General features: G+C 37.0%; 1 protein-coding gene across 3 annotated transcripts in view; it reads right to left on the bottom strand.

Moving 5' to 3' along the window:
• The window catches only part of PALLD (palladin, cytoskeletal associated protein), a 174,732-nt gene that overhangs the window by 97,808 nt on the left and 62,804 nt on the right, over nt 1-14,120 (bottom strand). For all 3 annotated transcript variants that reach the window (XM_042872265.1, XM_042872263.1, XM_042872264.1), the window contains exons 7-10: nt 13,314-13,455; nt 12,975-12,998; nt 6,168-6,287; nt 4,536-4,878 (exon numbers count right to left, since the gene is read on the bottom strand). In XM_042872265.1, coding sequence (XP_042728199.1) covers nt 4,536-4,878; nt 6,168-6,287; nt 12,975-12,998; nt 13,314-13,455 — 629 coding nt within the window. The remainder of the gene's footprint in view (nt 1-4,535; nt 4,879-6,167; nt 6,288-12,974; nt 12,999-13,313; nt 13,456-14,120) is intronic.

The following is a 14,120-nucleotide window of genomic DNA, read 5'->3' as shown; positions in this document are numbered from 1 at the left end:
AGAGGCCATTTCCTAACATGAGGCAGAGTGTGAAAAACACAACTAATGTAAGTAAATGCAAAATATAACAGAAGATGAACCTGAGGACAAGGAATGAAACAACAAAGCTTTGCTGTATAATGAGAGTTGGAAGAAGACTGAAAAGCATTTGCCAATTAAATCACTGCAATAAAAAAATCTGGCTTTCGTCAGGAGGTAGCAGAGGAATGATAAAAACAAGTAGGTACGTAACTGCAATGTTATGATCAAACTTGATAAGCTGTTGTATTCTGTCAGGAAATTATCTGCCCAAGTGCAAGCTCCTAGTTTTCCAGAAAAGTTTTTAAAAGCATGGGCAAAGACCTGCCGATAGACTGGTAGGATCAATTGCAGGTAGTCAGATACTTCTGCAACTGGCTAAGTACAAGCAATAAGTTTGTTAAACAAAAAGGACACCCTAACCGCAGGTACTGGAACTCTGACAGTAGCCAGCATATGAACAACAGCAGATGTTATTAGCTTTGCTATTTTTTTTGAATACACGTATTTGACAGAAAAAAAAGCATGCAGTAAATAAGCAATCCAGGATTTACCTTAGTTAAAAGAATCTTTAAGTTACGTTTTTGTATTTTTTGAAGGAAAGAGTGGTAGCTGCTGCTAGCCACCCCTCGTTTTGTTGCAGATTTCAAGCCAATATAACATAGTTTCATTCAGACAGAATTGCCACTTGTATGTAATTTTGCTATTTGAATGATGTGAATTGCCTGGTCTTTTGCCCAATTAACATTCACATAATTACATTTATGCCTACTATGGATTATTGAAGCGTCCAGAATACATCTGAAGTTGCATTACTAAAGAGAACTTAACGTGTATACACTTATCTACAGTGACCTTGTCTACAGTGACTCTACTGAACTTGTTTTCCAAATATTTTCTAGAACAAACCCTGGTGGAAGATGTGAATGCTCTCCTCTTGAGTTCATGAAAACCAGGTGTACCTCTTTGAAAGAGTCCAACTCGATGCAAGAAAAGGCTCAATTACATTTCAACTGCTTTTCCTTAAAGCTTCTTGCTTTTTTCATGATTAAATAATATTTTCTGTGGTGCAAGAATTTTCTTGTTTAGGGACTTGAGGAAATGAGCACTCTGACTTTTCCGCAACTACCAACGCACAGGCCTAATGTTTTCCTTTAAAGTATAAATAAAAATTCCCCCCTAAAAACGACTGTTTTTGAACTCAGTCACATTCATAGGAAAGCTGTTTCACTGACTTATCTTGTTAGTCAAGATACTCAAATTATTGCAGTATTACATATATATATATAAACTACTATATTATAGTATTTTGTTGGGGCTTTTTTTGTTGCTTTAAATACACTGGAATTCTATTGAGATTAAGCATATGATGGTAGCTGCCTAACACAGCTGTCTAAGACAGCCTGGGAGAATCGCAGAAGGTCCCTTCAGTAGGACATAAATAGAAATTGCCTGTTTGCTGAACTATCTTCTTACATTCAAGTCTTTCTCGAGGTTTGTTACCTTTTTTCCCCTTAACAAGTCCAGATTAGAGAATTCAGCTCAACACTGAATTATTACTAGCACACACAGCCTTTCCTCCTACCTGGGTGAAGAATTCTCATCTACCAAGTTTTTCACCAGCCTTTTTCCGTATTTGAGGACACAGCAAATCCTACCTACGAAACCAAACTTTACTCAAAAGACAAAGTTCTGAGTGTTACATACAAAAATCCTATAAACAAATGTAATCGTTTTAGTTATGTAAATTGTACTCAAAACCAAAAACGCTTCATACAAGAGCTGTCAAGCAGTTCCCAGAATCTACCCTAATACTCCAAGCATACTGAAATGTCTCGTTTGCTCTTCCCTTATTTATAATTGGCTAAGAACAATACTATTTAACTTCCTTGTTCTTAAATCTTTTGGATTGGTGCTCAGGGACATGATTTAGCAGAGGGTTGTTAGAGATAGGGTAGAATCGTTACGTTGCAGTTGGACTTGATGGTCTTAAAGGTCTTTTACAACCTGAGCGATTCTGTGATTCCACAATTCTGAATTCTTGAGCATTTATTTAAAAATAATTCTCTGCCTTCTTGCTCCTATTTTTAATTTATTAGTTGTTTAATTTCCAGACCCCTTCCACAGAATCATCACTTTCAACAATGACATCACTTCATGCAGGACATGGACAGTAAAATCATTATGTGCCAGTTTTGGATCATGCTTTCATTTGTCAGTCATGTCCTGAGCAGCGACACCAGCATTTGCTTCAGTGTGCCAGCTCACCTTCCTAATTTAGTTCTACTGAAAACTTTGGCCAGTACCTCTCTCAGTCTTTTAGATTTAGCTTGGTTCTTTTTCTTTCATTTCAAGGGATTCTTGATCCATTTCATACTCAAAGAGCCTGATGAAAAGTACTAAATCCGTACAGCTTAAAAAGAGGATAGTTATGAGGTCAGTGATATAACAATACCAAAGCTAATTTTGTACAGTATTTTCAAAGCCATGTAAATATGAAGTAGGTACACTATGTTAACTCTGTAAGGGTTAGAATGCATTTTAACATTTTATGAGCTTGAAGTAAACAAGTAAATAAATCCTGCACTACTGAGAGAATCCATGAACACCCCCTGCAGGAACTTCATGTTAAAAAGCAAACCCAGAACCTCACAGAAAACATTACATATTATGAGTGGTTGGACTTGATTTGCTCAATCATTTCCAAATATTAAATCCATCCAGTCTCAGTTAGAGGCAAAGAAAATAACACAAGTTTCAAAAGTCAGTATGCTTCATTTCAATGTTTTTAGTCCAAGGCTATTGTAAGACTACCATGAGCTGTTCCTGCAGACAGATGGTACACTTCCTCCTGTATTTCATTGTTCAAAGGTGCATCGTAAACCCCTTTCATACTGAGCTAAACCTTGCTACAGAAAAAAGCAAACAAACCTAATTGCACAGAGTCCCTGCCTTCTGACCTTTGCTATCTTTATTCTCCAACAGCATCTGGTTATTTGTGTACCCACATTCCACACACTTTCAGCACCAACTGCAAATGAAGAAAGTTGTTAACGCTTAGGCTGAGCTACTGTTTGCTGCTTAGAAATGAAAGCTTGGTTTTGACATCTTGGAAGAAACCAGGAATAGCACTACTTTGACAACAAAGGTATGAAGGAGGCAACAGAGGAATAAAACCACAGCAAGGCAGAAAAGAATAGGAGACCACCTTTTGAAGGCTCTCATAATTTACATGCTTGCAGCATGTGTTTGACTACAAACTTCAAAATGCCCACACACAAACTAATGGCTAGACCTGCGTTAATTTTCCTCCATTTCCTTGTTTATCCTACAGCCTCAATTATTTTCAACGCTAAAATAAATGAACCTGAAAAACACAGAAGTCCTGTGTGCACAGTTTTGGGGGGGTGTACGCTGCACGCTCATGTTTTATAACTTGTTCAGAGATGTTTGACTCTTCCTGTTAAAACACTGATTAGTGTTTATATAAGCAGGATGTCTCGCTAGTTCTCTCCAGTTACTAAGGGTCAGGAAGCATCATTGCCAGGACAAGAAAGAAAAGAGCTTGAAAACTTATTGCTCACCTACCTTCTATCTTCCTTGTTGTGGTTGTTGAGTATCACAAAAGCGTTTCAGAACTGTATTGCTGCAGATTTTAGTTAGCTTCAAGTTTGTTCACTACCCCTTAACAGTATGTTAATAAAGATATTGGCAAAAAGGAAATTTCTCAGCAATAACTGCTATCATTATTAGATTGTGTTATTCTTTCGTCTTAAACAGGCAATTGAAGTAACACAACGCAGCACAAAAACGGATTCATCATTTACATGTACAATTTCAATTTTAAGTTCCTATGTGTTGTTACGTTCTCATCACAGTCACCCCTAGGAATGGAAACAAAAATGGCACTCTACTCTCTCATGAGGCTGCCATTAACAGCCAACAGACCAGCACATCATTTCAATATCCACATTTTTCATGAACATTTGATACATTGATATTTTTTTCTTTACTCCCTTCCTTGAGCTTTCCATTTTCAGTTACAGTAGACAGCCGAATCAGTTGGATGCTAAACATAATTGAAGAAATTACACAGCCAATACACACCTGAAAATCCATTGCCAAACAAAGAAGAAAAAAAGAAAAAAATATTCATTCATCATGGCCAAACAGTGTTGAAAAAGGAATAGCATACAAGAATCTCAGGCCATCTTAGACATCCGAGCTCAGTGACTAAGGAAAAGGAACAGAACAGACACTAATGCTCATTGCTGTTTTAGTGACTTCATATGGAACCTGGTGTATAGAACAATGCATTTCCCTTTCATGTAGCGCTAGGAAAAAAACTATATACTCAGATCTTTGGGACATATATTACAGCAATAAGTAGTGAGATCATTAAAGAGAAAGGCTTAGTTATTTTCCACCATTTGCCTAATACTATTTTACTCCTAGCAAAAATTGACTTCCAACAGACGACAAGTTTACAAGAAAAGAAAGCAAAGCAGAATACTCACAGCTTTGGTTTGGCAAGCACAGGTGGTGGCTCCTTAGCAGGTGAAAGCAAGACAGCTGGAGATGAGATGGGTTTATCACCATTTGGCTTGCTGTTAATCATTCCATTTACTCCATGAATGGGATGGATCCCATTTGTTTTTTCCTCAGATGAAGTGAGATCTAATTGAAGGGCTGTCACTCCAGATCTTAATTCAGTGTTATTTGTTTGGTGGGTCTCTACGTGTTTCTTAGGAGAAAGCTCAAGAGAGCTAAATTCAGCTGGAGGAGGTGGTGAGAAATGGTGGAAATCATCACTGCTGGATTTTCTTGTCAGCGAATCATGAGTAGAGTTTTCTGAGTTGGCTACAAGAGATCAAAAAGAATATCTCTGACAAGTCATGAACTGAATAGATGGTACAGACATGCTGTACAACGAGCTTGTTGTAAGTGACATCACTTGGCTTTTGTGGAGATACTTCTCCTGAACTGTTGATAATTTATCCTGAATTATATAGGTGACTGGCCGTTCATTTTTGGCCTTCCCAAATAAGGAACCTTGTAGATATTTCCTAATCTTTTCCATAAGTTCACTCACTAACTGAGACGGCCTATGGAGCAACAACAGATGAAACAGCATTCCCTCTTCCTGGAGTCTTAGAATTTAAAAACAAATTATTTTAAAACTCTGAAGGATGTATTTATACACAGCACAGTGACAATGGCAGCTGGGTTAGTGCAGTCTGTATGCAAACATAGTACAAAACTAAACATAACATCAACAAAGTTCCGTGTTTTACAAAAGGCACATGCCACCTTCGGTAGCAAAATTTCATCTCTTTTCATTTTGCCTTTGCTGCCATCTAGTCCCAGAAGCCTAATGCTTAAACATCTGCCAGGATTGTAGCAGGCACTTTCAAAATGCATTTTGCATGAATAAAAAAACTAAACTAAGAAGTGAGTCAATATAGAAACTCAGTTTGAATGATCTGAGTCTGACAGTGTGATTTATAAATATTCATATAAACATTGATAGGTAGCAATGTAACTTAGAAGGAGGTGTCAGATTATTCTTGGCTGATAGCATGCACCAGTAGCAGCACTAGGAAAAGTCAAGTTCTTAATAATTACATGACTCAAATGGTTTCTGTTGTCTGAATAGCAAGTCCAGGACAGACAAACGAAGCCAATTTCGTGCATTTACATGAGGTTTCCTTTTATCTGCTGGAGTTATTATATGGCATTTTCTTTCCATCCTTTTTTTTTTTTTTTTAAAGCATGCTGTGTTTTATCATCCTTCTTATTGGCAACATGCTAGCTGCTTGACTAACAGCTTTTGTTTGCTATGCTCTATAGATAAGCAGTGCTGAGATGATGCTTCACTGTTTCAGTAGTTCAACTTCTGGAATAAATCTCTAGGAATCCATCTCATGCTATCTGAGAATGAATAAAATCACATTCATCCATCCCTCATTCAACTGCTACTTCTATATATTCAAATTATATCAGGCAGTGCTGTGGGAATATTCAGAGAGTGGGATGCAGATCTGAAAAAGGAACCCCTGCATTATGGCAGTCCTTTTCTACAAATGAAATAGATAAACTACTTATCTAAGACCCAGGATTCAAGCCTCATCTTTCCTTTTGTCACATACCTGAGCAAACAGTTAGCTGTGCACTGCTTGTTACTGAGCCATATTCATTTGTTGCTGTGCACGTGAAAAGTCCTGAATCTTCAGGAAAAGTTTCTGCAATTACGAGAGTACATATCTCTTCTGGAAATAAACAGAAAAATAAAGCACATTGTCAACTGCTTAAGGAACCATGTAATGTTTTGCACTGCATGTTGGAAGAACATCATGAAGTGCGCCTTGTACAAATGCTGGGCTTCAAAAAGAACATGTCTTGAAAAATAATTTTGCAATTACCAGTCTCCAAAGCTATTTTACACATGGAATATTTTTTATGCAGAACAGGTACTAATTCATACCAATCAATGTAATAGTTTTCTATATGCAATTGAAACCTGTAAGCTCTTATTGAATCTACCTATATAAATGTAGGTAGTGTGATACTAGCATGAGTATCACATCATTGCTTGTTTCCCTTAAATTTTCTTATTTAATGAAACAGTTCAGCTCAAATCACATTCCCAGTTAATCCAGAAAGTACTTTGTCATCACTTCCAATTGAACTTCCTATGTAAACTGACCAGAACTAGAAACTCTGCATGCACAAGGTATGCCCCTTATGTAGAGTACGAAAGGATGATTTCCATTTCTGCGGAAGAGACATGGACATACTCTGGAACTGTTGAAAGTCTGTTAATTCTGCTCTGATACACCATCATCTCATATATGCTTCCTGTCTGGATTATACCAGAGCTCTGTTCAGAAAACTTCCACAAAAGCTGGGCTATTCCTATTTCAGGTTGAGTCTCAAGGTAATGTTCTCTGACTAAATCCATTCCATGCTCTTATTATGAACATATTTCATTACCTACATAACGTTTTTCCAGATCCTACAGAGAAGTCACTTCATTTTATCTGTAATTTTAAGTGTATGCCAACCTTAAAAAGGCTCACAGTGTAGCTAATCTAAATAACCTCAGAATTTACACAACATGCCTACCTAACTTTAATCTTGGACACTTTTAAGTCATGTTTTGTTCATTAACCAGGATTTTCTTTCAATTAGGCTCATTTTCCAGTCTCAAAACCAATCACAAAAAAGCACTTGATTAAAAACATGCTTCAAAGTTCAACAAAACTCTATTTCATTAAAAAAAAAAAAAAGTGTTTTGGACACATTGAGATGGGATCCCAGATATTATAAAACATAAAAATAATCAGTGGAATACAGCTAATAAAAACAGACTGAAGAGCGCAGTAAAATGCTTCAGACTCCATTAGTTTCCAGATGAAAATTATACTGTACAAGACATTCAGTAAGAAAAGCCTCATTTCCTTTAGATTAAACAATGAAAACTTTCTCTAGCTTTTTTGTGTTCTTGTCATTAGAGTTGTTTTTTTGTTGGGTTGTTTTTTTTCCCCCCTCTTTTTCCTAGTTGTCACTGTGGACGGGTAAACCTCGGTCTCATTTAGAAAGTTAAAAAAAATTAGGGAACACTTCTAGTTATAAATGACAGTGTATCCAAGAACTTGGTATATTGGAAACGGCCTAAAAATGAATGACTAACTGAAGACTTGGCGCAGAGCTGATTTTCAGACAGCAGAACACGGTGGTGAATTCTTTTTTTTGGCTACACAAACCAGTCCTTCTGTATAGCTCTAAGAGGCATGTATGGTAATACTGTAGCATGCTGGATCTTATCTGACCTAGATGAAGATTAAATGACTCATGAAAGCTCTTATCAGGAAAGTAATGAGCAACACAAGCTAGTTTTTGAACTACTGAGATCAGCTTTCTTTAGTCTCAGTGTGTCCCAAGCAGTTGAAGCACACATGTGTACTCCTGGATTGAAGCAGCTCTGGGGATGCAATCTGATACGTGCAGCCTTCTAGTTTCCTGTTAAATGAACAACAGAATTCTGAAAGCTGGGTGAATGAAAATCATTTTCACCATGCTAAGAACTGCTATTAACGAGGGCAAAGGTACTACAAAATGTAACAACCAGTGGAATTCCCATTTTCCACACAGCATAGCTAATTCATACTGTCCTTTCAGCTTTGCAAGTATGACCACGTCAGATGAGCAGATCTTTACTCTTCAGTAATAAAAGAATTCTAATGGATTCAACTGTGACATGGCTTGTTTACTGAAGCAGTATACTGGAAAATTATGCAAAGTAAACTGCAGCAATGCCTGCAAGACAAAATGACATCAAACTTGCAATGAAAACAATGGAAGCTTAAAACTCAGCCCACCTAGCTGGATGAGCAAGCTAAAATATATTTTCTGCTCAATCATGAGAAAACCAACTAAAGTAAAATATTATTTGAAAAAATTAAGAAAAAGAAAAAAATAAAAAGGGAGATAAATAATTCAAAGATGGATTAGGCTAAAAGATTGTGGGAGCACCACAAGACTATTTTCTTCAGTCGTTTTGCCATCAAGCCCAAATCAAGAATTGCTGACCTTGCTAAAAGGTTTACATTGTGGAAAAGGTAGAAATAATGCTACAAAATTTTTATGTCAGACCAGTATTTTGTATGGATACATAATGCACTGAGTACTTTTCTTGTTTTAGATCCTGACTTATATAATCAGTTTTTCTGTTGCTGAGCTAAGTAGCATCTGATGATCTGAAGATGTCTGTTTTCCTTCCCGATAATCATCAACTGACAAGTAATTTCATCATAAAAATGGGTTCCAGAAAGCAGCTCTGAAATGCTGTTCTCAGGGCCTTAAAACATGTTTAACACTTGACTACACTAATACAAAAGCAGTCGGTGCACTGAAACATGCAAAATGTTTAGACATGCAAGCACTCAACTGTTTTGTCAGTTGCTCAGAAAGATTACCTTTAACAGAGTAATCCTTTAACAGTTTGTGAATCTGTGAAGAAGAATATTCTTTGCTAAGATTGAACTTCACAGACTCACAGTTCTATAAACCAACCAAGTTGTATGCGTATGCTGATCTACCCAAGCTTCCGTGCCCTGAATTCCACCAGCTATCAGAAAGCTCGTTTTCCTGGGAGAAGGAGTTCAGAAATATTTACATATATTTTGAGTTTCAAACACTGAGTAAGAAAGAAAGGGGGATTTTTAAGGGAGCGAGTTATTAGAGGTGGAATTTTGGGATGCAGCAGCCAGACACAACCACAGCAGCACCATCCAAAAGAAACGATGACTGTTTCTTGAGATGCTTTTGGTGAACACATCAGAAACAGTCTCAGAAAAATAAAAACAAACAAAAACACCAAGTATATGTGACAATTCCCTGGCAGCTGAAGAGAAATTACTTCACGTAGTTTTCTTCTCACATGCCATCAGACCATTGTTTTAAATGCAATTCAATACAGCTTGCGGCTGACTCCAGACAGCTGAGTAATGGTCAAAATATCAACAGCTGGCAAATGATTCCATGGGATATTTCATTCTCAGGCAGCCAGTTCTTTGGAGGATTCAATCAGTATGAAGTCAAAATGTCAAAGAAAGAAGTACAGAGCAGGTAATGAGACCAACTGCAATGTTGGCTTTAAGTAATCTGACTAACTATTAATTCACAAAGCAGTCTGCAAGGATTTGTGATGCAAACTGATTTCTGTCTAGACAGAATGAAGAGTGTAAAACACATTAGGGTAGATAGAATGTACCAAAAAAAAAAAAAAAAAAACACAAGAAAAAATCCACCCTACAAAACTCCAAAAACCCACAGAGTAGAAAACCCTCTTGCTTCCTAATTTCTTGTTTGTGAGAGCTCACGGAAAAATTCTCTTAAATTGTTAACACCAACCTAAGAAAGGATAACCAATGTTTTTTAACATTGTATTTACTGACATCTGGACTTCAGTTCACAACTGACAATGTCACACTGCAACTTGTAATCATTTGTGCTAAAGTCAACAAAAGATGTACGCTTGGAAATAATCTGAAAAAGCACACCAATGTCTCAAAATTACCAATCCTCTCCTAGCATGTTGATCGCTCTACTCAGTCTTGCACACATCCTCACCATCTGTACAAAGTAGTGTATTTGCTTATGAGGAATTTCCTCTGCTGATATTATTTTGTCTGGCTTCTTAGAATACAAATTGCATTATAAACCTGTGTTGTACCAGCATGAAAACCTACTGTGTTTCTGAAACCCATTCAACTTCCTACTGCTAAAGTTTCAAGACTCTTGATGACATCCTAAACAATAATGTAACTTAATGCTAATACTATCCTTAAGACTCTGCTTGTCATTTACATCTGAAGGAAACATTTTGCCCATTTTATTAATTTGCATCCCCTGTGCATGAGGAATCGACTTCTACACAAAGAAGCTGACAAGTGTGCTGTTATTGATTTTAATGCAATGCAAGACACTGCACGGTATTTGATGGGGCTTGCTAGAAACTATCCACACACAAAAAAAACAGAAGTTTACTTGTGAGCTCAATGAATCCAGGGAAAATAAAACACCAAACTGAAATCCATACATTTCAGATAGCTCAAAGTTGTTTATATGCTACAAGACTTCAAACTATGAGTTATCCTCTCCCAGAGTGTGCAAGCTAGGCACCATTCAGCAAAATCAACATGATAGCATACGAAAGGGCTAGGAAGCTTATGTTCTTTTTTGTAGTCTGAATTCCACCTCCTATTCTGTTTCAGTTAGTTGCTATATTATTAGCTGTGTGAGCTATCGTGAACATTCTCACTTGTTTCACAGTAATCTCCAATAGGCCATAGAAATCTTGCAACTAACAGCAGTGAAAATTACTTAGTTGACCTTCAAAAATATTCTAGTAAGAGACAAAATATAGTTTCCCTTGTATTCAACTATCCACACAAAGGAATTTGAACCTATTGTCTCAGGCAAACATGTGCTTGTTCTCTCCACTAGTTAACACTGCATTCCTACTCTAAAACACATAGATCATCCAGTACTCCACACATTTTCATGTGTGAAAAAGGTTGAGGGTAAAGAAAAATCACCAAAAAATAAGCTAATGTTGTTGATGTCTATCAAAATAGTTTCAAAATAGACATTTAATAAAATAAATACACAAGATATGCTACTAGACTTCAAAGAAACTTTTGCTTTAAGTTAAAATCCTTTCAGATAGTTTTCTGTTGTGTTAAAGGAGGGTGTGAATGCTGTCCAATTGAAGCTGCAGAGAATAAGCTCCTAGTGTTAGCAATGAGCTAGGTAAACCAGGTGCTTGTCTCATAGCACCAGTAGATTAAACCTAGAAAAGGGGATCCCAGAGATGCCATCATTTGAACCAGAACTAAGTTTGTCTGGGAAGGAGAAAAGAATGAATCCCATTTATTTATTTATTAAGTTAAAGAAAATAGCTTACTTGGAGGCTTATTTCATTATATATATTATGGGAGAATGTTCCAAGAATGACACAGAATTAAACGTACTGCAGCACAAATCTATTCTTCTCATTTCTGTTCATACCCAAACGCTTGATACAATATTGAAACTCTCCTACAAGAGAGTTGTACTGAAACTCACAATTTTTAACCTGAAATTTGGAGTTGACACTATAAGCTACCAACAGTTAGCATTAAGATAGGCTTTAATTCCTCATGAAAGTTAATTTGATTTTCTTGCATCTCACATCTCACATTTCAAGTGTCCATCAAATCACATCATTCCTTCACATGTACTTTGGGCATCAGCTGTTAATACAGGTGGTGACAGAACACAATTCATAGCACTGTCAGAACAGACTGTACATGTGTGCATGTGCCAATCATCAAATAAAATTAGGTACTATGAGGAAATAATTTTGTGGAGCAGTAAGAAAATCAGTGAATAACTGAGAAAGGAGAAATCTTTTCCTCGTTTCACTCCTCTCCTTTCCATGAATACTTATCGAAATACTCACAGAAATTCTTCATTTCTTCTAGAATTAACCCTTCACTGCTTTTCCTTAGTCCATACCCTCAACAGCAGTACTGCTACTTTGCTAACATCATTGCCAAGTTTGTTCCCTATGCACTTGGCACTGCCGGTTCAACTCCTCAAAGTTCAAAACACAGACACGTAGTTAATGTCCTTCAGAACAAAGACACTCTTTCGGAATATCCACATCTGAAAATATTGTTTTGCCTTTCTACTCTGTTAGTAAATCTCTCTCCATGCATATTTAAGCACAACCAGTCACCCTCTGAAATCAAGTGGTGTATTCAGACTACACCACTGCTCTTCTTCTACCTGTTGTTCGATTAGGAATACTAAGTCATATGAAGTTCATACAAAGACAAAACACTCTCAGCCTTTTAGCATCTCTCCTATTCAAGGAACTACAACAGTATGTAAGGGCAAAGGAAACAGCCAGAAAAAAAACAGTATTTGGAATAACACTTTTTGCTTTCTTGCTGTAATTTTGAACTTTTGTCTCACAAAAAGGCTAGAAAACTTCATGTGCCTTTCTTCTGGTAAAAGAACGACAGCTAACATCTGTCAACCTACACTGGCAAAACTAGCATTTAGTGGTTGGGTGTTATGGAACACTTACAACTGGTGTCATAGAGTTTTGTGGGCTTTTTTTTCCATCCTTTCCAGCATGCAAGTTACTCATTCTCTGAGAATAAAACTTGCTTCAAAGTTTTGGCTGTGAGGCTCTCCTTACTGGTCTAAATGGAATTTACTGTTTAACTTAAAAAGGAATTGATGTCAAGCCCAGTGTGGAGTATGGAAGGTGTGATAAAGAAACATTGTCTTTAAGGGGGTTTCATGTTACCAGAGCTCAGCAGAAATCTTTTTACACCTACAGCTTCTGTGTGAACTCAAAGAGCTAGTGAATCAAGAGATATTTTTAATATGATTCTTACCAGGTTCAGTTGCAGATCGTGGCTCTGAGCGTCACATCACAAAAAGGGGAAACAAGAAAAATGATGTTAGAGATAATGCTAATAAACAACAGTTTACTGAGTGAACACGTGCAAATCTTGTAGACAGAACAGAATCTTTGCAGAAACATTACAAAATGAATACGAGTAAGTGTTGCATTGGTAGCAGTAGTTCAATTATTACCACTAGCCTTTAGCCAGTACAATCAATGAAATGTGAGGAAGAGTGGACTCTACCCAAAATAAATTTCATGATTATTCCACCCTCCCCAGCGTGCCCCACATCAGAAGTCATTTAGAAGACTTTAGTCACTGCCTTACTTTTTTGGAGAATTCTGAAGTCTGGAGAATCTTGAATTTCAATGCCCTGTCGAAACCACTTGACATGAATGGGAGGGGGTCCTCTCACCCTGCATTCCAAGACCACTACTTGTCCCTCAGATGCTGTGGAGTTTTGTAGTTCCTGAAATAAAGCAATCACAACTCAAAGGAACCAGGAGCATTTCACATTCTAAGAAATGTCTTTATGTTACCATCTCATATACTTTTTTTCAACAGCCATGTTCTGTGAATGTTACTTTCACTCTGATTACATTTAATGTATCACCTCACAAGGACTAAATCCAAATAATGCATACTATGCTGTAGAAGTATTTCATTTCTTAGACCACAAGAACTGGATGGTTGTGGTCTCAGCATTCCTCCTACTTCCATAAGGCAGAATGAAAATCTGCAACTTGGTACACATTGGTTGACATGGTCTTTGGAAAATAGCTGTGCTGCTTTCAGGTCCATCTCTAAAAGGTATAATTGCTTTCTTTTCCGAGCCAGTTATAAACATCCAAGCAACAGTAAATGACAGATTAGGATGTATTAGCATGTGTTGGATAGCTTCTGAGGCAGTATTATGGCTGCATTGAATTGCTGCATACATATGAGAGACCTTTAATAAAGACCTCTAGACGAGAGGAGAAGCTCAGTACTTTATGTAACGGAGCTGACAGGAGAAAGTCACTATGTTTGCCTTTCTTATCCATCCAAAGGTTATGAAGCAAAGAGCCTTCTTTACTGTACTGACTGTCTCATTCCCTTTCCCATTACTAATGAAGTTTTGATAAAGTTTTAAGA

The sequence above is a fragment of the Lagopus leucura genome, unplaced genomic scaffold (genome assembly GCF_019238085.1).
Source record: "Lagopus leucura isolate 7727_CA_CO unplaced genomic scaffold, USGS_WTPT01 Super-Scaffold_100004, whole genome shotgun sequence".
NCBI lineage: Eukaryota > Metazoa > Chordata > Aves > Galliformes > Phasianidae > Lagopus > Lagopus leucura.
The sequence above is the reverse complement of the archived record's forward strand: the minus strand, read 5'-3'. Positions and strand labels throughout refer to the sequence as shown.